At 46.7% G+C, this 23,570-nt stretch overlaps 1 protein-coding gene across 2 annotated transcripts in view; it reads left to right on the plus strand.

Moving 5' to 3' along the window:
* The window catches only part of PMPCB (peptidase, mitochondrial processing subunit beta), a 129,542-nt gene that overhangs the window by 33,310 nt on the left and 72,662 nt on the right, over positions 1-23,570 (plus strand). The window contains exons 2-3 of one of the 2 annotated variants that reach the window (XM_063927007.1): positions 6,851-6,991; positions 18,667-18,753. In XM_063927007.1, the coding sequence (XP_063783077.1) occupies positions 6,851-6,991; positions 18,667-18,753 (228 nt within the window). The remainder of the gene's footprint in view (positions 1-6,850; positions 6,992-18,666; positions 18,754-23,570) is intronic. The other variant, XM_063927008.1, reaches the window with a different exon arrangement.

The raw sequence follows: 23,570 nt of genomic DNA on the forward strand, positions 1-23,570 counted from the left end.
GAGGAAAGGAATGTGGTGCCAATAGCTTCAATGTTACGCTTAGTGATGGTAGCCTTAGGAAGTAGAGATGGGGAAGTCGAGAGAGATAGGTTAAAGGAGAGCAGGTGGTGGTCAGAGAGGGGAAATGGGGAGTTGGAAAAATCTGAAATATCACAGCGGTGAGTGAAGACCAGATCCAGTGAGCTCCCATTCACATGGGAGGGTGAGGAGGTCCACTGGGAGAGACCAAGTGAAGAGGTGAGGTTAAGGAGTTTAGAGGCAGGGGATTGTGTGGGGATGTCAATAGGGATGTTGAAATCGCCTAGGATAATGGTGGGAATGTCAGAAGAGAGGAAGTGAGGAAACCAGGAAGCAAAGTTGTCGATGAATTTGGAAGCAGTGCCAGGGGGGCGGTAAATGACAGCTACTCTAAGATGGACTGGTTGGAAGAGGCGTATGGCGTGGACCTCAAATGTAGAGAATATAAGGGATGGTTCTGGTGGTATGAGTTGGTAGGAGTAACTAGAAGGTAAAAGGACCCCAACACCACCATGGCGACCCCCAGGTCGGGGGGTGTGTGTGAATGTGAGGCACCCAGCAGAGAGAGCAGCAGCAGAAGTAGTGTCAGAGGGCGTAATCCAAGTTTCAGTAATGGCTAGTAGGTGTAGGGAGTTGGAAATGAAAAGGTCATGAGTGGGGACCAGTTTGTTACAAACAGATCTGGCATTCCAGAGGGCACAGGATAGGGGGTATATATAATTTTTTTGTTTTGTTATAGATATCTTCTTTGTATTGTTCGAATAATTTTTGTCGTAAAAAAAACTGGAGTATGAAAGGTGAGCCGCTGCCTACCCTGACTGCACATCACTGATGCCTTATTGGATTTCTACTTCCGAAATGTGTCACTCATTGCTTCAATAAAAATATTTTTGGGGAAAGAAAGAGAGCATCTGAGCAGTGGTGCTGGCAGAGGGGGAGCAGGTACTAAATAGCCGGGCCTTGCTTTTTTTCAAGTTTTGTAGAAGGGGATATGACCACACCTCCGTGATTAGGACACACTCCTGCATTGCCGGGGTTCGGGCTTGATGTCTACAGCCCTTCGCCTGTAGGTAACCTCCCCCATAAGCGGGCTCTACTAGTATTTCTTTAAGGCAGATCTAGATGTACGGGTCACATTATTTGAAGCAGGGACTCTCCTCTCTCTCAGTGCTAATTTGAGAGTTTTACAAAATTTGGCAGATAAAGTCCATTTAAATATAGCAACAGTATTTGTTTAGTCTTATTTCTTTTTCATCCACTAGGGGTCACTGGAGTACTCTTGGGATATGGACGGCTTAGCAGAAACAAAGGCACTGAATATTTAAATTTAGAACTCTCCACCCCTCCATATCCCAGAGTACCTCAGTGTACGACCTCAGTGTTTTTTCCGTGCTCACAGCAATAACAAGGCTTGTGGGGACTTCCCACACTCGGTGGAAGATTTTATTAATTTTTCATTTTTACTTTTTAATTTTTAATTTTTACACTTAGCACATCCCTTCCCAGTTTCTGGAAAAACATGGGTCCGGGATGGTGCCGCTGCAAGGCAGCGCATGGCGTGTCGGTCCTCACAAAGAGCACCCTCACAGCCACAGGCAGCCCACTGTCTCCTGCAACAGCTGGACGGAGCTTACACATAGAAGCCCTGTCGCAGCCATGATCTGAGGAGCTGGACGGAGCTTACAGATAGAAGCCCCGTCGCAGCCATGACCGGAAAGCGTTGCAGACCTTCCTACAAAAGGTATGCTGGGGAAACGGGGCGGTCAGCGCAGGCTGCCGCCCCGCTGTGTGGGGTCCGTGGGTAAAGCCGAACGCTCACTACCGTGATAGCCGCCCCAGCCGCTCCAGTGCCCCGTCTGCCGCTCCGACGCCCCACGCTCCGTCCTCCCGCCAGGCGCTCCGTCCTCCCGCCAGGCGCGCCGCCCGCCACAACCGTCAGCGGTGCTCACACAGGGAGACCCGCCGCAGCTTCGCTCCGTCAGCGGTGCTCTCAGAGACAGACCCGCGCAGCTTGCCTAGCGACGCCGCGCTCCGGCCAGCCGACCTCTGCTGCTCTGGACTATGGTCCCTCGCCTCCCTGCAATGAGCTTCCCGGCTCCCCGCTGAGACACAGCGCTACAGGGAGTACAGGGAAGGGGGGGGGAGTGGGGGACCTGGCTGATTACTGCGTGGCTGCAGCTGCCAGATGCTGCAAGGGGAAAATCACGGTGTAATAGGCTGTTGAGCCTATATATATATATTAACAGGCTGCCATATCTATAGAAGTAATTAATATTAACAGGCTGCCATATCTATAGAAGATATTTAATACATAATTAACTGCAGGCAGAGCTTATATTAAATGTGACCTGCCTGTGATTGTATTGTAACCTGCATGTGATTTATCAGTGTATACTAGACTGTGATTATCAGTGTATACTAGACTGTGATTATCAGTGGCAGCAGGTATTGTGACTTCTCCTGTAAGTCTCAGTGTAAGCATGGCATGGGGGCCATTTTAATCATGTTTCCTGTTTCTTCCAGTGGTAATTCCAGAACATTCCTGCCCTACATATCTACGCTACCGGAGGCGCAGGGGTGTTAGTGGGAATTTTGGTTCAGGTTTCACATGGGCCCATGTAAACTGTATTTAGCCATAAATATATATATATATATATATATATATATATTACGCACCTTAAGTACACATTTTACTGAGTCGTGCAAGTGTCTGTCCTTTGGCTATTGTGGTGTCTGTCTGTATAAGGGGTGAGGCTCCAACACAGACTAAATATAAGGTTTACTACAAGGTCTGTACATAAATCTACCACAGATTCAGTTGGTTTGTAGGTTTCCACTCAGGAAGCCGGGTCAGTCCCAGATCCTATGTTAAGCATTGGCAATTCAAATTAACTCCGCTCGACAGGAGCGGTAAGATCGGAGTCTCGGAAGTTACTCCGCCAACTCTAACGAAGGAGTCTCAGTCTTTCCAAAGGTCCAATTTCCCTTTGGGTACCAGGGTGTTAATTTAACTGGTCTTATAATGTAATGCAGTCTGACAATTATATGTCAAACCTCACAGCGATACCTACGAGAAGGGTACATTAGACCAGCAGTCAGATAGTGCGGGGTTTTGACAACCATACATTGCTAATAACCAGTGAGTCAGTGTCTCAATTTTTACAGACACTAAGTAAACTCTAACATCTAATCCGTCGAATTTAATAAACAACAGATCTTCAATGAGTTATTATTTAGAATATCTGACTAACATTTAACTCTATTTACCCGTTTCCACATCTAAATGGGACAATCCGCCATTGGTGAATTCGTCTATGACAAACATTATAAGACCCAAGATACATTTGGGTCACTAGACTATGTATGGAAACAATGACGATCACTGTTAATAAGAAGCTGCAGAGTATCTCTGTAAAGCTTCTGCTGACGCCTGTTACCTCGATTCTCGCTTTTCATCGTCGCTAGTTTCAGCACAACAAGGCCAGAAGTTGTTTGGTCCTAAATTTGATATTCAGGTTGCCGCCTCCGGTATCAAAACGGAAATACTTTGGTCCGACGTTTAAGCCCTTTAGACTTCAGTCTTTTCAAGGCTGTGGTACAAAAACAGTCACGACTTGTAACGCCAGGGTGCTAAAGTCAACAAGCCAGTGGCTTGACGGCCTCTTAGGCCATTTCGATTTTTCCAATTGTGGAAGCGCGCCTTTACACGTTACATTGGCCGGGTTTCCAGACATCCACTCATGGATGTATCCGCTATTTCCATAAAAGACAAGACTGCCTCTGTCGGACGAAATTAGACGTTTTGGCAGGTTGCCATTCAGTCTCTACTGGTTTCAGATGTTTTTATTTCCAGGCCTGGTACACCAACAGAGTCAGGGTTACTTATTCCCCTCTGTTTGGGGTAACGAAGCCGGAGGGCTCCGTCGCAGTCTCAATCAGCAAGTCACTTACTACAGTTTGAAAATGGATTTTCTGCGGTTAGTATTTGCATATTTGGAGCCACAAGATTGCATGATTGCGCTTGATCTTCACAATGCGTATTTACCCATTCCGGTTTGGTCACCGCATCACAGGTTCTTGCGTTTTGCAATACGCCACAACCATTAACCATTTCAGGTTCTACCGTTTGGCCTCTTGTCAACGCCTCGGGTATTCACCAAAGTGATGTTGGTGATGATAGCTCATCTCAGAGCCCTGGCGGTGACAATCGTTCCATACTTAGACGATCTGCTCATAAGAACTCTGTCTCAACAGAGGTTCCTCTTACTTGCGCTACTAACGTACACCACGGTGGCAGGTCAAGTTCAAAAACAATCGCATCTAATTCCGTCTGAACGACTTCAATTCCTAGGTATGATTATAAATACGGTAAATCAAAGAGATTTACCTACTACACCAGAAAGAACAAATATACCATCTAGTACAATTAGTGCAAAAGCCACGCACACTAGCGGTACATTGGTGTATTCGCCTATTAGGAACAATGATGTGTTTTCAAAGCGCTTTAGTTCGCCGGGTTTCACTCGCGTTTCCCACAGGGGGGCGAGGGTGTATATACTCTGGACGAGAGTCTCAGAGGTTGAGGAGTTGTAGTTAAAAAGGTCAGCGACAGGGGTTCTAAAACGGATCACGACAGATTGCTGTCTATAAATGTCCTGGAACTCCGTGCAATTTACAATGCACTACATGCTTCGCTTTCAGTCTGTCCAAGTGCAGTCAGACAACGCAACGGGAGTTGCATACACAACAACCAGGGAGGACCGAGAAGCCGCATGGCAATGCGGGAGGTAGCTCGAATCCTCAATTGCCCAGAACACCATTAGGTGATGTTGTCGACGGGGTTCATTCCGGGAGTGGACATCTGTTAGACAGATGATCTCACCCGTCGGGATTTTCATCCAGAAAACTGGGCATTAAATCCAGAGGTGTTTCACATGTGGATCCACAGGTGGGGTTACCCTCAGGTGTACATGATGGCATCTCGCCACAATTACAAACGCTCAGTGTGTGTACAGAACGACAGATCACAAGGGCAGTGGCGGTGGAGGCTCTCACATTCGTGTGGTCATACAGCCTCGTGTATCTGGCTCCACCGTTTTCCGCTGCTCTCTCCGTTGCTAAAACGGATCATAAGACAGTTCGTCACAGTCATACTAGTGATATCTCATGGGTTTCGGAGAGCTTGCTTCTCGAATCTCCAAGGAATACTCGCACACGATCTTTGCCCGCTCATAATACGTCCAACCTGTTACAACAGGGACCGTTCTTTTACCCCTATTTACCTATGTACCGCTGCTGCGGTTGACGGGGTGGTGGTTCAGACCGCCCTCTTAAGAAAAGACATAGGGCATTACAGTATCGGTTATACCAACCATGTTACGAGCTAGGAAGCCGGTTACGGCAGCTCATTATTACAGAATTTGGTGTGCCTATATAGGTGGGTGTGAAGCTCGGAAGTTTCCGACATCATCTTTCAAGTTACCCGTATTCTGTTCTTTTACAGACGGGGTGGGATGGAGAACTGCGTTTATCTACACTGAGGGTGCAGGTATCTGTGTGGTCAATTTATTTTCAAAGACGTTTGACTCTATTACGTCGGTACACACCTTTCTACAAGGTGTCCTCAGAGTGCAGCCTCCATTTATCCCACCTACAGAGCTATGCGACTTGAAGCTGGGTTCAGATTTCTTAGTTTTCATATTTTGAACCCTTACAACAAATGGGGATTAAGTTTCTCACTTGGAAAACGTTTTTTTTCTTCTAGCCTTAGCTTCGGCAAGGGTTTTGTTTTCACATTTGGGTGCCTTGTATTCTAAGCCACCGTATTTGGGTTTCCTCATGACAGAGCAGAACTTCGGACGAATTCCGATTTCTTATTTTTCACATCAATAAACCAATAGTGTTTCCTGTGTTGACAGCACATTCTAGAATTCTGAATGTGGTACGCGCATTACGCGTTTATATGTCCCGAACGTCTACAGTTCGTAATACGGAAACGTTGTTTGTTCTCTATGATGCTGCCAACTGGGGTTAGCCAGTTTCTCAGCAGACATTATCCAGTTGGATAAAACTGACTACAAGTCAGGCTTACCTTAAGGCTAAGTTACAGTCGCCTACGTCAGTAATAGCTCATCCCACAGGTTCTGTGGGAATGTCATGACCAGCTGGTCGTGGAGCTTCTACGACGCGGCTACATAGTCTTCAGTGCACACGTTTGTGCGCGTTTACACGTTTGAAACGTTTGCGGCATCAGCATCTAGCTTTGGCCGCCTACTGTTACAGGTGTCAAACAGCTCTCCCGCCCACGAGGGAAGCTTTGGTACGTCCCAAGAGTACTCCAGTGACCCCTAGTGGATGAAAAAGAAAATAGGATTTTGGTACTTACCAGGTAAATCCTTTTCTTTGAATCCATAGGGGGCACTGGACGCCCACCCAGAGCAGTTTTACCTGGGTTGTATTAAGCTCAGAGGAGCTTATGGTAACACATTTTCACCGATTGGTTCAAATTATAAAGGTCTATCGGTTATGGTGTCAACTGTTTAGTTGACAGTAACGTTAGGTGTCAACTTTGTTGTTGTCCGTTATGTTATAGGAATTCTCCATTGTCAACCTCTCTATAGTTCCTGTTCGCTCAGTAAAAAACACTGAGGTCGTACACTGAGGTACTCTGGGATATGGAGGGGTGGAGAGTTCTAAATTTAAATATTCAGTGCCTTTGTTTCTGCTAAGCCGTCCATATCCCAAGAGTACTCCAGTGCCCCCTATGGATTCAAAGAAAAGGATTTACCTGGTAAGTACCAAAATCCTATTTTTTCTCTCTCTCTCTCTGCAGCCTGCACAGTTTGTATTACACAGATGTAGGTCTACACTAGCAGCAACACAAGCTGTTTTAAATGTCCCTGAAACTAAAGTAACAACATTAGAAAATGGACTTCGAGTCGCCTCTGAGGATTCAGGAATTTCTACATGTACGGTAAGAATACTGTGGGTTTTGTTTTTTTCTGAGCAGTAATTTATTACTTTAGCAGTGTCCTCTTGGTGTTTGTTATTTTTTCCTTTCTAAAACTGACAATCTAAACACCTTACTAACACAGAAGTGAGAAATAAACTCATTTTGTGCGGCACTCTTAGTAATATATAGTTAAAACACATTTTTATTAGATTCTATTTAAATATCCAGTACAGACAAGACAATATCAAATCACATACATAATGCTGCAGTCTATCCAGTGAGTGACAATGTAAATATGGTTGTAAGAGATGTGGACGAACTACTGTACATATTAGGGCTTTACGCAAATCATTCACAGATCAACGTCTGTGTATTCAGACAGTGTATCCGAACACAAAAAGCACGCAGCAGTATATACACTGTAATACAGTTTTGCCGAAAATAGTTCAGTGGGGTGTGAAGCCAATGGGTGTAGTATGGTATGCCGGCGCTCGGGCTCCCGGCGACCGGCATACCGGCGCCAAGAGCCCGACCGCCGGCATACCGACAGCGTGGCGGGTGCAAAGGAGCGCCTTGCGGGCTCGCTGCGCTCGCCACACTACGGGCACGGTGGCGCGCTACGCGAGCCACACTATTTTATTCTCCCTCCAGGGGGGGTCGTGAACCCCCACGAGGGAGAATAGTTGTCGGTATGCCGGGTGTCGGGATTCCGGCGCTGGTATACTGTGCGCCGGGATCCCGACATTCGGCATACAGAAGACCACCCAAGCCAATAACATAAGTAATAATAACCTGAGAGCATAAAATGAAAAAGTGCAGTAAGACCACACATTTGTTTTCATACACATATATTGTACAGGTGTGTCAAAAACAGTATATCCCAATGAAATAGAAGTTCATATTAAGCAGGTTATGATATACGCACTACAATATACTGTTGGTAAAAAAAAACGGGATCCCAGCAATGCAAATACAGATGCCGAAATCCCAAACCCACTCAGAATGCCACCACCGAAGGTGGGGATGTGTGTAGACACCCCAGGGAAGGGAGGGTTAGGCTGCGGGTCGGAGTTAGGGTTAGGATGCTGCAAGGGAGGGTTAGGGGGCCATTGGTGGAAGTTAAGCATACTTATCTTCCTCCTGTTGGGATTATCAATAGTGGGATGCTGCGGTAGGTATTCTGATTGCCGACAGTTCAATACCAATCCAAAAAATATTAAATTCCAAAAAACCACCTCATTAGTGAATAAAGTCAAACAGTAATGTGACAATATATCCTTTATAACCACGTCATATAATATAGAGGAATTAGTAGTTAGTGAAAATATAACTGAACATGTTTTTTTAAAGGGGCATTCACTTACAAGGCATGGTTTTGCCTTGTAAGTGATTGCCCCTTTAAAAATTTCAAGATTGGCTGGCATCCTGCACCTCCAACGATCTCAGACCCTATTACATCGTATACATCTCTTTTGCGTGATTGTGTAGCAAATATAAGAATAATTCAAACCCACAGACCTCTACTCCAAGGTTCATTCACTATATCAATATATTGTAATATCAGTGTATGGGGGGAATCAATTATGGGCTAACTGATTCGCCCGGCTGTGGGGGTTATTCAACTAAGTGCCGTTTTTTCAAGTGGTCGAAAAAACAGCACTAATTCAACACTATATTCAATTGCCGGTGTGTTTGCTTATTTTTCTATTCCATTTTTGCCCATGCCATTTCAATTTTTTTTTTCTTTGTCGAATTGGCATGGGTGAAAATTGCAACAAAAACGGGGGAAAACGCCTGCAAAGTCGCCAAAACACGCGTGTCAGCGGAAAATTCGATGATACACGTGGTTTTCACAAGTGCTGGATTTTTCAACCAGTTGAAAAAACGGCACGGGCATTGAATAGGTCATAAGTAAATTCAATTTAAAAATGGGTGAAAAGAGCTGTTTTTTCGACTGGTCAAAAAACTGCACTAATTGAATACCTACCCCTAAATCTTCCCAGCATACTTTACGGTGGTGGGATCTCGCTCAAAAGTGTTCCCTACCCCATAGAGTAGCGAGCACTTTTACGTTAAAAGGGGTCAAATTGGGCTGCTGTTGCTGGCATTCAAACCTCATGGCAATGGTAATTCGCCCCCTCCACCCATAATTGCCTCCCCCCCCCCCCCCTTTCCAATGTACCTCAAAAACATTTGTAGGTGATTTAGTGATAGTGCATAAAAGATTCACCTTAAGGGTGATAGATTACTGCTGTTCACTATTACAGTATATCACAGGGACATTGAATAGTTAATGAGTTGATCCCATCCCCATCTAGTAAATGTAATACCCTTTTCAGACTGCCTAAGGCGGGTCAGATACAGGAGCCTGACAAGGGGGCTCACGACCAGGGTTGAAATACTGGATCACTTGACCCGGTATTTCAACCCGTGCACCTTTCAGACCGCACATGAACACAGGTTATGCGCGTTCATGTGCCAATAATCCGTGTTCAGAGGTGGCGGTCTGAAAGGGGTGTTACAAATGAGAAAAATGAGTGTCTAGGCAAAGAATTTTTCTGACACTGCCAGACAATATCTGTCCTATATTACCACAGCCTCCCACTATATTCAGGAGGCGGCCTCTGATGCAGGCGTTATGGTGGCCAAGGCATTTACAACGTCTACCCTGGCTCGCTGGATTCTGTGGTTACGGTCCTGGTCGGTGGACCTGGACTCTAAGAAGACCTTGGAGGTACTCCCTTTTAAGGGAGATATACTATTTGGAGATGATCTGAACAAAATTGTGACCGACTTGGCGTCGGCCAAGACTGCGTTTCTCTCAAGTACTAATCCTTCGGTTCCGAAGGCTAAGAGTACTACTTTTCGTTCCTTTCGACCTCCAGGTAAAGCAAAGGGTCAGGCGTACCCAAGACAGGCTCGCACTTCCAAGTACTCTAAGCCCAAACCTAAACGTTCTTGGGCCGCCCATCAGCCTGCTTCCAAATCGGACAAGCCTGCTGCATGATGGGGCGGGCCTCCCCCTGGGGGACCCCAGGGTGGGAGGCCAACTCTTGCAGTTTGCCCAGGTACGGTTAAAGACCACTTCGGACGCCTGGGTGCAGGAAGTGGTCTCTCGCAGGTACGCAATCTCTTTCAAGAGACGTCCCCCTCGCCAGTTTTGCTCAACGGTGATCCCTTCGGATCCATTAAAAGCACAAACTCTACATATGGTTGTCCAATCCCTCCTGGATACAGGAGTGATAGTGCCGGTGCCACTGTCTCAGAGAGGCAGGGGATACTATTCAACGCTGTTTCTAGTTCCGAAGCCGAATGGATCCTCCCGACCTATACTCAACCTCAAATCTTTGAACAAATTTGTGAGGGTGTCCAAATTCCGTATGGAAACTCTGCGCTCTGTTGTACTGGCTATGGAACCCAAGGACTATGTTATCCCTGGATATACAGGATGCTTACCTACACATACCTATTGCCATGTCGCATCAGCAATATCTTCGGTTTGCTATTGGCAACCTTCATTATCAGTACCAAGCCTTGCCTTTCGGACTGACCACGGCTGCTCGGATTTTCACCAAGGTCATGGCGGTCACGACGGCCTTTCTCTGCCGTCAGGGTATCAGGATCCTGCCGTATCTGGATGACTTGTTGATCCTGGCGAACTCCCCAGAGGTTCTCCTCCATCATCTGGAACTGACAGTCCAATTCCTGCAAGCCCACAGGTGGCTCATCAACTGGAAGAAATCCTCACTGGTTACAGAGCATGGTACACTTGGGGGCAACAGCCAACGTTTGTTCTTGTCTCCAGAGAAGGTCCAGAAACTTCAGGACAGAATCGGATGCTTCCTCTGTCGCCAAAGAGTGTCGATACACTCGGCGATACAAGTACTAGGCCTCATGTTGTCTGCTTTCAACATGGTAGAATACGCTCCATTTCATTCCCGCCCTCTGCAGAGGTTAATCCTTTCCAAAAGGGACGTCCTGCCTCACCGGATCAGGTCTCAAATGATCTCCTTGACTCCATAGGCTCATCTGTCACTGAGTTGGTGGCTACAGGACCAATTGAGCAAGGGTCATCGCTTCTGGATCTCCAACTGGGTACTCTTAACGATGGATGCCTATCTGCAGAGTTGGGGTGCGGTGTTGGAGCAACACTCTCTTCAGGGTTGGGGGACCAGGGAGGAATCTCTCCTCCCAATAAACATTCTGGAATTGCGGTTAGTGTTCAATGCAGACACTGGCCCTGCCTTTCATACAGAACAGGCCTGTTCAAGTACAGTCAGACAACGCCACCACGGTGGCGTACATAAATCATCAAGGCGGCACTCGAAGCCGCATGGCAATGATGGAAGTGTCAAAAATTCTTTGATGGGCAGAACGCCATCTGCCAGCTTTATTGGCAGTGTTCATTCCAGGGGTCCTCAACTGGGAAGCGGACTTCCTCAGTCGTCAGGACGTACACGCCGGGGCATGGAGTCTTCATCCGGAGGTCTTCCAACTCCTTGTGAACAAGTGGGGTCTACCAAACTATGTTGAAGGCCCGCAAACCGGCTTCTGCACGGATTTATTATAGGGTCTGGAATTCTTACTTCACCTGGTGTGCTGTTAATAATTATGATGCAAACAAGTTTAGTACTCCCAGACTTCTGGCTTTTTTGCAACAAGGCCTGGATTAAGGACTTTGCCTGGCCACTCTCAAGGTTCACATTGCTGCCTTGTCGGTATGGTTTCAGCGAAAAATTGTATCTATAACTGACGTTCATACATTCACTCAGGACGTACTACGGATTCAGCCTCCCTATGTCCTTCCTGTGGCTCCATGGGATGTGTCTGTTGTTCTTAATGCCCGTCAAGGGTCTCCGTTTGAACCTCTTGAGTCTGTAGATCTTAAATGCCTTACGCTTTAGGTCATTTTTCTGTTGGCTATTGCCTCTGCTAGGAGGGTGTCAGACTTGGGCGCTTTGTCCTGTTTAACAGTGGTAAGTCATGCCATAAATCTCCTTTTTCCACCAAAGTCCCGAGTATGAATTAGAACACTGTTTCAGGCAGGGTCAGACCCGGTAGTTACCCCTTTTTCACTGCTGCGCCGAATGGTACATTTTCAGGGCAGCGCCGTTTACACTGAACACGGTGCAGTGTCTTTTTGCCTGCGCTTGGAGATGTCTTTTCCCAGTGGCAGAAAAAAACGGCAGACTGGGACCCCAGGGGCATGGCTCCAGTCCTGTTAGGCCGCGCCCCCCTGATGGAAGATGCCTACGTCACGCTGGGGACATGCCCAGCGCTCTGGAAGCTGCTGTGCAGCCTTAGCCTCCGGCACACAGCTTTGCCCTGCCGGCACTGCTGTCTGCGTAGTTTTGCAGACATCAGCACTGACAGAATGCGCAGTGTCCCCCAACCGCCCATGGGAGACTCTGGTCTAGGAGCAATGGGCTGTCAGCATGCTGTAAACAGGTCCCGGGTAACCCATTTACTCTGCCCCTTAACCCGGGTCCTACCTGTGTCCAACCCTGCTTGCTATGCTGGTTGGTTTGCCATCTAGCTGTACCTTGTTTTTTTTTTTGGGGGGGGGGGGGTTTTGGACCCTTATCCCCTGAGCATAAACCCAGGTTGATGCATGTTCGTGTGCAAAAACTTTGTTTTTTCAAAGACATGTAAAAGGTGTATACAGTGCATCCGGAAAGTATTCACAGCGCTTCACTTTTTCCACATTTTGTTATGTTACAGGCTTATTTCAAAATTGAATAAATTTTATTTTTTCCCTCAAAATTCTGCACACAATAACTCATAATGACAACGTGAAAAGTTTTTTGTAAATTTATTAAAAATAAAAAACTAAGAAATCACATGTACATAAGTATTCGCAGCCTTTACTCAATACTTTGTTGATGCATCTTTGGCGGCAATTACATCCTCAAGTCTTTTTGAATATGATGCCACAAGCTTGGCACACCTATCTTTAGGCAGTTTCGCCCATTCCTCTTTGCTGCACCTCTCAAGCTCCATCAGGTTGGATGGGAAGCGTCGGTGCACAGCCATTTTCAGATCTCTCCAGAGATGTTCAATTGGATTAAAGTCTGGGCTCTGGCTGGGCCACTCAAGGACATTCACAGAGTTGTCCTGAAGCCACTCCTTTGATATCTTGGCTGTGTGCTTAGGGTCGTTGTCCTGCTGAAAGATGAATCGTCGCCCCAGTCTGAGGTCAAGCGCGCTCTGGAGCAGGTTTTCATCCAGGATGTCTCTGTACATTGCTGCAATCATCTTTCCTCTATGCTGATTAGTCTCCCAGTTCCTGCTGCTGTAAAACATCCCCACAGCTTCACTGTAGCGAATGTATTGGCCTGGTGATGAGCGGTGCCTGGTTTCCTCCAAACATGACGCCTGGCATTCAAGCCAAAGAGTTCAATCTTTGTCTCATCATACCAGAGAATTTAGTTTCTCATGGTCTGAGAGTCCTTCAGGTGCATTTTGGCAAACTCCAGGCTGGCTGCCATGTGCTTTTTGTTAAGGAGTGGCTTCCATCTGGCCACGCTACCATACAGGCCTGATTGGTGGATTGCTGCAGAGATGGTTGTCCTTCTGGATGGTTCTCCTCTCTCCACAGAGGAATGCTGTAGCTCTGACAGAGTGACTGTCTGGTTCTTGATCACCCCTCTGATTAGAGCCTTTCTCCCCCGATCGCTCAGTTCAGACTGTTAGCCAGCTCTAGGAAGAGTCCTGGTGATTCCGAACTTCTTCCATTTACGGATGATGGAGGCCACTGTGCTCATTGGTGCCTTCAAAGCAGCGGATATTTTTCTGTACCCTTCCCCAGATTTATGCCTCGAGACAATCCTGACAATTCCTTTGACTTCATGCTTGGTTAGTACTCTGACATGCACTGTCAAGTGAGGGACTTTATATAGACAGGTGTGTGCCTTTCCAAATCATGTCCAATCAACTGAATGTACCACAGGTGGACTCCAAATTAAGCTGTAGGAATATCTCAAGGATGATCAGTGAAAACAGGATGCACCTGAGATCAATTTTGAGCTTCAAGGCAAAGGCTGTGAATACTTATGTACATGTGATTTCTTAGTTTTTTTATTTCTAATACATTTGCAAAAATAAAAAAATAAAAAACTTTTCACGTTGTCATTATGGGGTATTGTGTGTAGAATTTTTAGGGAAAAAATGAATTTATTCCGTTCTGGAATAAGGCTGTAACCAGTGGCGTAAGTTTGTCCCAGTTGCCCGGAGGCAAGAAAAATATTGGTCTCCCCCCCCCCCCCCCCCCCCCATATATCATCCGTGAGCCAATAAGATGCCGTTTTGAGATCCGAGTAAAGCCGAACCCGCTCATCTCTAATTCTAACTATATGAAGCTACTACAAAACCGTTGCAACTAGGCAGATCTATGTAGGGGTCCAACCACACACTACATAGATCTGCTCAGTCACTCACAATGCTGATTATTTCTCTGACAATTAATTTTCAAGTGTCATATCCTGGATTAGAACCCACAACCTTTTACACTGGTATCACGCACCTTACTGATAGAGATATCTGCTCTTGCATAGGAAGTATGAGAATTCTAACTATATGAAGTTACTTGTAATTGTCATAGAAATAACTTCATATAGTTAGAATTCTCATGTTTCCTTTATAGCAGCAAATATCTTCATCAGTAAGGTGTCTGCTTCCAGTGTATTTATAATAAAGAGGTTGTGATTTGTAAGGTGCAGTGACTAGTGGGGAAGTCGGCTACGGAAGAGATACCGGCTGCTGTCCATTAACTTAATTGATTAATGTCGCTGAACACACGGAACAGGAGGAGCCCGGCGGCAGGTGACTCCGTTGCCTCCCAGAGTTCTGCCTCTGGCTGTAACATAACAAAATGTGGAAAAAGGTGAAGCGCTGTGAATACTTTCTGGATACACTGTAACTAATACACACAACTGGGCCAGTATTTACTAAAAATCCGAGTTTGGCCGATTTGTGTCTTTTTTTCTAAGTCCCAATCCGGGAATTCACTAAGCACCAATCTCGGCAGTGAATGATCTATTCGTAATGGTTTGAATGACAACGTTCCGAAATACGAATAAATAGACAATCGGTCAAACGCGGCTGTTATTTCATAGAATACGGGCATTCACTATTCATTCGTATTTGGGTGTTAGTTTCTGAGTGCTCAAGTGCGGGTCTGTTTTTTTTCGATTCGTTAAAAAAAGCAGCAAAAAAAATAGACCTGCTTTTTCCAGTCGAGTTTGGATAACCATGCACGGATCAGTGAGATCTGTGCATGGTTATCTATGGGAAAGGGTCTGTTTAGTGTAAAATCTGGAAAAAAAAATTGCGTGGGGTCCCCCCTCCTAAGCATAACCAGCCTCGGGCTCTTTGAGCCGGTCCTGGTTGAAAAAATATGGGGGGAAAAATGACAGGGGTTCCCCCATATTTAATCAACCAGCACCGGCCTCTGCGCCTGGTCCTGGTTCCAAAAATACAGGGGACAAAAAGCGTAGGGGTCCCCCGTATTTTTGAAACCAGCACCGGGCTCCACTAGCCAGGTACATAATGCCACAGCCGGGGGACACTTTTATACTGGTCCCTGCGGCCCTGGCAGTACATACCCAACTAGTCACCCCTGGCCGGGGTACCCTGGAGGAGTGGGGCCCCCTCAATCAAGGGGTCCCCCCCCCCTCCAGCCACCCAAGGGCCAGGGGTGAAGCCCGAGGCTGTCTCTCCCCCCCCCCCCCCCCCCCCATCCAAGGGCGGCGGATGGGGGGCTGATAGCCTTGTGAAAAATTGTGAATATTGTTTTTAGTAGCAGTACTACAAGTCCCAGCAAGCCTCCCCCGCAAGCTAGTACTTGGAGAACCACAAGTACCAGCATGCGGTGGGAAACCGGGCCCGCTGGTACCTGTAGTACTACTACTATTAAAAAAAATACCCCAAAAAAAAACAGGACACACACACCGTGAAAGTATAAGTTTATTACATACATGCACACCTCCATACATACATACTTACCTATGTTCCCACGAGGCTCGGTCCTCTTCTCCATGTAGAATCCTAGGGGTACCTGTGTTAAAAATTATACTCACATAATCCAGGGTAGAATCCGACCTTTGAATAATCCACGTACTTGGCAAAACAAAAAAACGGAAACCCGAACACGCACTGAAACCCGACCACGCACATGGGACCCCTTTCCCCGACTGCCAGGACCCCCCCTGACTCCTGTCAAAGAGGGTCCCTTCAGCCAATCAGGGAGCGCCACGTCGTGGCACTCTCCTAATTGGCTGTGTGCTCCTGTAGTGTCTGTCAGGCAGCACACGGCACAGATACAATGTAGCGCCTATGCGCTCCATTGTAGCCAATGGTGGGAACTTTGCGGTCAGAGGTTGACCGAAAGTAACCTCACCGCTGACCGCAAAGTTCCCACCATTGGCTACAATGGAGCGCATAGGCGCTACATTGTATCTGTGCCGTGTGCTGCCTGACACACTACAGGAGCACACAGCCAATCAGGAGAGTGCCACGACGTGGCGCTCCCTGACTGGCTGAAGGGACCCTCTTTGACAGGAGTCAGGGGGGGTCCTGGCAGTCGGGGAAAGGGGTCCCATGTGTAAACATGGGACCCCTTTCAGTGCGTGGTCGGGTTTCCGTTTTTTGGTTTTGCCAAGTACATGGATTATTCAAAGGTCGGATTCTACCCTGGATTATGTGAGTATAATTTTTAACACGGGTACCCCTAGGATTCTACATGGAGAAGAGGACCGAGCCTCGTGGGAACATAGGTAAGTATGTATGTATGGAGGTGTCCATGTATGTAATAAACTTATACTGTCATGGTGTGTGTCCTGTTTTTTTGGGGGTATTTTTTTAGTAGTAGTACTACAGGTACCAGCGGGCCCGGTTTTCCACCGCATGCTGGTACTTGTGGTTCTCCAAATACCAGCTTGCGGGGGAGGCTTGCTGGGACTTGCAGTACTGCTACTAAAAACAATATTCACAATTTTTCACATGGCTATCAGCCCCCCATCCGCCGCCCTTGGATGGGGGGGGACAGCCTCGGGCTTCACCCCTGGCCCTTGGGTGGCTGGAGGGGGGGGGGACCCCTTGATTGAAGGGGTCCCCACTCCTCCAGGGTACCCCGGCCAGGGGTGACTAGTTGGGTATGTAATGCCAGGGCCGCAGGGACCAGTATAAAAGTGTCCCCCGGCTGTGGCATTATGTACCTGGCTAGTGGAGCCCGGTGCTGGTTTCAAAAATACGGGGGACCCCTACGCTTTTTGTCCCCCGTATTTTTGGAACCAGGACCAGGCGCAGAGCCCGGTGCTGGTTGAAGAAATATGGGGGAACCCCTGTCATTTTTCCCCCCATATTTTTTCTACCAGGACCGGCTCAAAGAGCCCGAGGCTGGTTGTGCTTAGGAGGGGGGACCCCACGCAATTTTTTTCAGATTTTTTAAGACTTTAAACAACTTTTTAAGGTACACAATGAAGCCCTGCACGGATCTCACAGATCCGGCCGGGATTCCTTGTGTTTTATCAGGCAGTGTTTTACTCATCACTCCCGTAAAACACTGCCTGATATTACGAATCACATCGACATCGGAAAAAACGATTGTGCAAAACTCGGCAGCTTAGTGAATAACCGTATCAGGATTCAAAAAGTTGCAGTAAAATGCACCCGATACCATTCGAGTTCAAACACCCTTAAAAACGGCAAAAACACGAATATTAATAAATAAATATTTCATTTTGAGAGGGGAAAAAAATTCCTAACTTTTTTTTACAGGAATTTTCCTGGCAAATCATCCATCTTTGCATAAGTGGCCACTGCTTTGTAAAGACATGCACATTATCTTAGAACAATGGTTCCCAAACTTTTTTGAATCAAGGCACCCTAGAGTATCAGATTTTGTTTCACATCACCCCTAGGCCAAAGGTTTCTGATTTAGAAATTTAGAAATAAATATTAAATTAAGTAAACTGTGTTTATAGGTCATCCTTAGGATCCGTTATAAGACGAGGGACAAGATTTGCATCTGTTTGTCCACATATTTTATGATTTCCAGCCATCAGTGCTGGTTTTGCCTATTACATGTACAATAAATAATTTGAATCGGTCATGGAACACTAACCAGGGCACCACTGCAAGTGTCCCGAGGCACCCCAGGGTGCCACGGCACACAGTTTGGGAACCACTGTCTTGGAAGCTTTAACTGGATCGTCAACACTTCATAAAAACTTTAGAAGCTCTCCTGTGCATTGGGTGAGCTGGAAAAGCAATAGATATTTTCATATGAGACCCATCTCAGACAACAGTGTTTCTGTTATTTAGCAAGACATGAGAATTTTACTAAATATTTTTAGCTATGTATTTTAAAATATTTATTGTTATTGGTTATTATTTTCTTAATATCTGGTTTTTTTTTTTATGGTTAAAGGTGTGTACATACGGTGCGATGCAGGAAATTCCCGACATTGACTATGTGATGTGTCCGTAGCCTGGCACCATAGTCAGTGTTGGCATCGCAAGCTGTATACACACAGTACGATATGACCTATATTTTCCTGCGATATGGACTATATAGTCCGTGTCGCAAGGAAAATCGCACCGTGTGTATGCACCTTAAGACTTTGAATGCATTCAATACACTTTCCACCTGTAACAAGTATTTAATTTTTATTCTGAATTTATCACTTTATAATTAGGTTGGCCTGTGGATTGGTGCTGGTAGCAGGTATGAAAACCAGAGAAATAATGGGACTGCACATTTTCTGGAGCACATGGCATTTAAAGTAAGTCTTCACAAATGAATAAGTTTATCTTTTTTATTCCACTAAATCAATGGAACCCGTACAGTTCAATTTTAAGGATATCCATGCTTGAGCACTGATGGTTAAATCAGATTGATGTGCAAATTAAGTAATCTGTGCTCAGGCATGAATATCCTTAAAACCTGGACTTTTAGGATACCTTGAGGACTGAGTTTGGAAACCACTGGGCTAAATAGTGTTTCTCTTACATCCTAGATACTGGGGTTCCATTTAGTACCATGGGTATAGACGGGTCAATTAGGAGCCATGGGCACTTTAAGAATTTGATTGTGTAGACTGGCTCCTCCCTCTATGCCCCTCCTACCAGACTCGGTTTACAAAATGTGCCCAGAGGAGCCGGTCACACTTATGGAAGCTCCTGAAGAGTTTTCTGCATTTATTTTTCTGTTTGTTATTTTCAGGCAGGACTGGATGCCACCAGCCTGCCTGCTTCGTGGGAATTAGGGGGGAAGAACGCCCAACCTCTTGAAGGGTTAATGGTCCCGTTTCCCGCCGACCGGACACTAGCTCCTGAGGGAACTATTCACAAGCCCCACCACGGCGAGCGTACATTCCCGCAGCACGCCGCCACCCCTAACAGAACCAGAAGAAAGAAGAGTGGTCAGTATTAAGCCGGCGTCCCAGTTGGCGGGTCGCCGGCAATTATGGCGGCATAAGGGTACGGAGACGCATGGATTCTAACCGGGGCAGATTGCGTCTCCAAACTCAGTACACAACTGCGTCTCAGTACACTGTACCCAGACTGGCAATCAAAGCCTTCAAATGGATCTGTCTCCATTTTAAGCACCAGATTACCTCAGCCAGTATAAAAAAAAAAGCGGGAAGACCGTGTGCCATTGAAGGGGCGGGGTTTCACTTGGAGTAGATCCAGCAGGTCACCAGTGCCATTTTCCCTCTGCAGTGGACACAGACGCTGACTGACAGGGACGTGCTGCGCCTCCGGTGTGACTCCAGATTACCTTAGCGGTACCAGGGGGTCATAGCAGGGCGGGGGGGGGAATCGATTATTAGTGTACTAAGTCCCCAATCTGGGTACTTAGTCGGCGACCCGGCTAAGCTTGGCATTCGCAATAAGGGCGCTATGTGCTGGCTCCAATATATCTCTGTCTCTCCCTGAAAAGGTTCTTTATGGGTTAATTGTGTTTTTAACCTTTCCTGTGTGTGCGTGCTGTCACATTTACAATATGTCAGGCAAAGAGTGTGTTTCATGTACGGCAGAGTATTCCTCTTCCCCAGGGAAATCACTACTATTTACTCAGTGTAGTGCACCTTCTCAGGCTAGCGGGGCTGAACCAGCGTGGCTGGATTCCATTAAAGGAATGATTTCCAATATCTCTAATAAATTGTCCCGCCATGAGAAAGAGACGCAATACTTAAGACAGTCTGTGGATGAGATTATGAATAGAGACTCATTCCCCATACAAGTGTCTCAGTCCCCTGCCGTTTGTCCGCAAAAACGATCTCTGGCCCATATCCTGCAGTCGGACTCTGACACTGAGGGGAGGTGGACTCAGAAGGGGGGATGCTGCTCTGTCACAGGGAATAGAGACTCTTATAGAAGCTTTCAGAGATGTTCTGCAAATTCCTGATAAGGTGGCAGAGGAGTGTGAGGAATCTTATTTTAATGTTAAAAAGAAATCCTCACTCACTTTTCCTGTGTCAAAGGAAATGAATACCCTGTTTGAAGAACCGTGGGTTAATCCTGATAAGAAATTTCAAATTCCTAAGAGGGTACTCTCATCATTCCCATTTTTTCCTATTCTCAGGAGGAAAAGGAAAAGTCCACTGATAGTGAATGCATCAGTGTCCAGGTTGTCATGAAAAATTGTATTACCTGTACCTGGTGCAGCCTCCCTGAAAGACACGGTTCATCGTAAAACTGAGGCTACACTCAAATCATTGTACACGGCTGCTGGGGTGGTCCAGAGACCCGCTATAGCATGTGGGTGGATTACTAAAGCCATTTCTGAATGGTCAGGTAACCTAATTGAGGGGTTGGATTCCTTATCTAGGGGGGAGCTTGTGTTACTCCTGCAACATATACGCAGTTTATGGTGGAAGCCATTAAAGAAGTACGTTTGCTTAATGCACGTACCACTGCTATGCCAGTGTCTGCACACAGGGGCTTATGGCTACGCCAGTGGACGCGGACTTCAGGAAAGGCGTGGAAGGCCTACCATTCACAGGAGAGACCTTATTTGGAGACGAACTAGACAAATGGATCTCCAAAGCTATGGAGATATGTGGACGGGTAAGTCCACATATCTTCCTTCTGCAGCACCCCCAACCAGGAAGACCTACTCTACAGTCCTTTCGGACTGCCAAGTTTAAGGGCAAAGTCAGAGGATCTTCTACAGCCAACAGAGGCGCTAGAGGTAAACCACGCAAACCAACAACTGCCGGTGCTCAGGAACTGAGCTCCAGCTCTGCTTCCTCAAAGCCTTAAGCATGACAGTGGACCGTGATGCCTGGAAGACTGGCAGGTGGGAGCGCGACAAAAAATTTTTTTCAGTCATACATGCACAACAACATACCAGGATCCCTGGGTCATAGATTTTATTTCCCAGGGCTACAGACTGGAGCTTCAGGAGCTCCCACCTCACAGATTATTCAAATCCGGCTTACCAGTTTCACAATAGGCAAGTATAACCTTACAGGATACCATTCAAAAACTGGTACAAACTCAGGTCATTGTTCCAGTTCCACCTCATCTCCAAAACAAGGGATATTATTCCAACTTTTTTGTGGTACCGAAACCGGACGGTTCGGTAAGGCCGATTTTGAATCTAAAATCGTTGAACCCGTACTTACGAGTGTTCAAATTCAAGATGGAGTCTCTGAGAGCGGTGATCTCAGGTCTGGAGGAGGGAGAATTACTAGTGTCTATGATGCGTACCTTCACATTCCGATCTAGCCACCTCACCAGGCTTATCTATGATTTGCACTGCAGGACTGTCACTACCAGTTCCAGGCCCTGCCTTTTGGTCTCTCCACGGTACCGAGGGTGTTCACCAAGGTTATGGCAGAGTTAATGTTTCTCCTTCGCAAAGCAGGGAGTGAACATAATTCTGTACCTGGACGATCTTCAGATAAAGGCTCCATCCAGGGAGAGGTTGTTGAACAGCATTGGCCTCACAACCAAACTACTCCTGGATCATGGGTGGATTCTAAATCTTCCGAAATCTCCCTTAGAGCCAACTTGGAGGCTCCCATTTCTGGGAATGATACTGGACACACAGTCGCAGAAAGTTTTTCTTCCGTTGGAAAAGGCATTTTTAATCCAGTCGATGGTTCAGGATGTCCTGAAGCCAACCCAGATATCGGTGCATCTATGCTTTCGCCTTCTGGGGAAAATGGTGGCCTCTTATAAGGCTCTTCAGTACTGAAGGTTTCATGCAAGACCCTTCCAGCTCGACCTGTTGGACAAATGGTCCATATCACATTTTCACATGCACCAGTGGATCCGTCTGTCACCAAAGGCCATAATCTCCCTTCTGTGGTGGCTACAGACTTCTTACCTAATCGAGGGCCGATGGTTCGGGATTCAAAATTGGATTCTGCTAACCATGGACGCAAGCCTCCGAGGTTGGGGAGCAGTCACCCAGGGGGTGCAGTTTCAAGGAAGATGGTCAAGTCAGAAGTCGTCCTTACAATCAACATTCTGAAACTCAGGGCTAGATACAACGCCCTTCTGCAGGCCTCATATCATCTTCAACATCAGTTCAGTCAGACAATGTGACGTACATAAACCGACAGGGTGGAACGAAAAGCAGAGCAGCAATGTCAGAGATGTCAAGAATTCTCCTTTGGGCTGAAAAACACGCTGTGGTGTTGTCGGCGGTCTTCATTCTGGTAGTAGATAACTGGGAAGAAGACTTCCTCAGCAGACACGACCTGCACTCGGGGGAGTGGGGCCTTCACCCGGGGGTGTTCAGGTGCTTGACACGTTGATGGGGATGTTCACAAATCGACATGATGGCCTCTCATCTCAACAAGAAGCTCAAGTGGTATTGTTCCAGGTCGAGAGACCCACAGGCAGTGGCAGTGGACGCTCTGAAGACTCCATGGGTCTATCAGAATGTGTACATGTTTCCTCCACTTCCTCTGATCCCAAGAATTGTCAAAAGAATAAAAAGGGAAAAGGTTCAAGCAATACTCATTGCTCCGGACTGGCCAAGAAGGGCCTGGTACGCGGACCCTCTGGAGATGCTCCTGAAAGATCCGCGGCCTCTACCGCTTTGTGAGGATTTTCTGCAACAGGGCCCGTTCGTCTATCAAGACTTACCACGGCTACGTTTGACGGCATGGAAATTGAACGGCTGATTCTAGCCAGGAGAGGCATCCCTGACAAGGTCATCCCGACTATGATCCAAGCCAGGAAGGTGGTAACGTCTAAACATTACCACTGTATTTGGAAGAAATACGTCTCTTGGTGTGAGAGCAGAAAATATTCTGCAGTAAAATTTCATCCGGGACGTTTCCTGCTTTTTCTACAGTCGGGTGTGGATGTGGGCTTCTCTTCCTGAGGTCCAGACGTTCTTGAAAGGTGTTCTGCACATCCAACCTCCCTTTGTGCCTCCCACGGCACCTTGGGATCTCAATTTGGTGCTGCAGTTCCTCCAATTGGACTGGTTTGAACCGTTACAGGAGGTAGATGTAAAATATCTTTAAGTGGAAGACCGTCACACTGTTGGCCTTGGCTTCAGCAAGACGTGTGTCGGAACTGGGGGCGTTGTCTTACAAGAGCCCCTATTTAATTTTCCATGAGGATAGAGCTG

This window comes from Pseudophryne corroboree, chromosome 6, assembly GCF_028390025.1.
Source record: "Pseudophryne corroboree isolate aPseCor3 chromosome 6, aPseCor3.hap2, whole genome shotgun sequence".
NCBI classification, from domain to species: Eukaryota; Metazoa; Chordata; class Amphibia; order Anura; family Myobatrachidae; genus Pseudophryne; species Pseudophryne corroboree.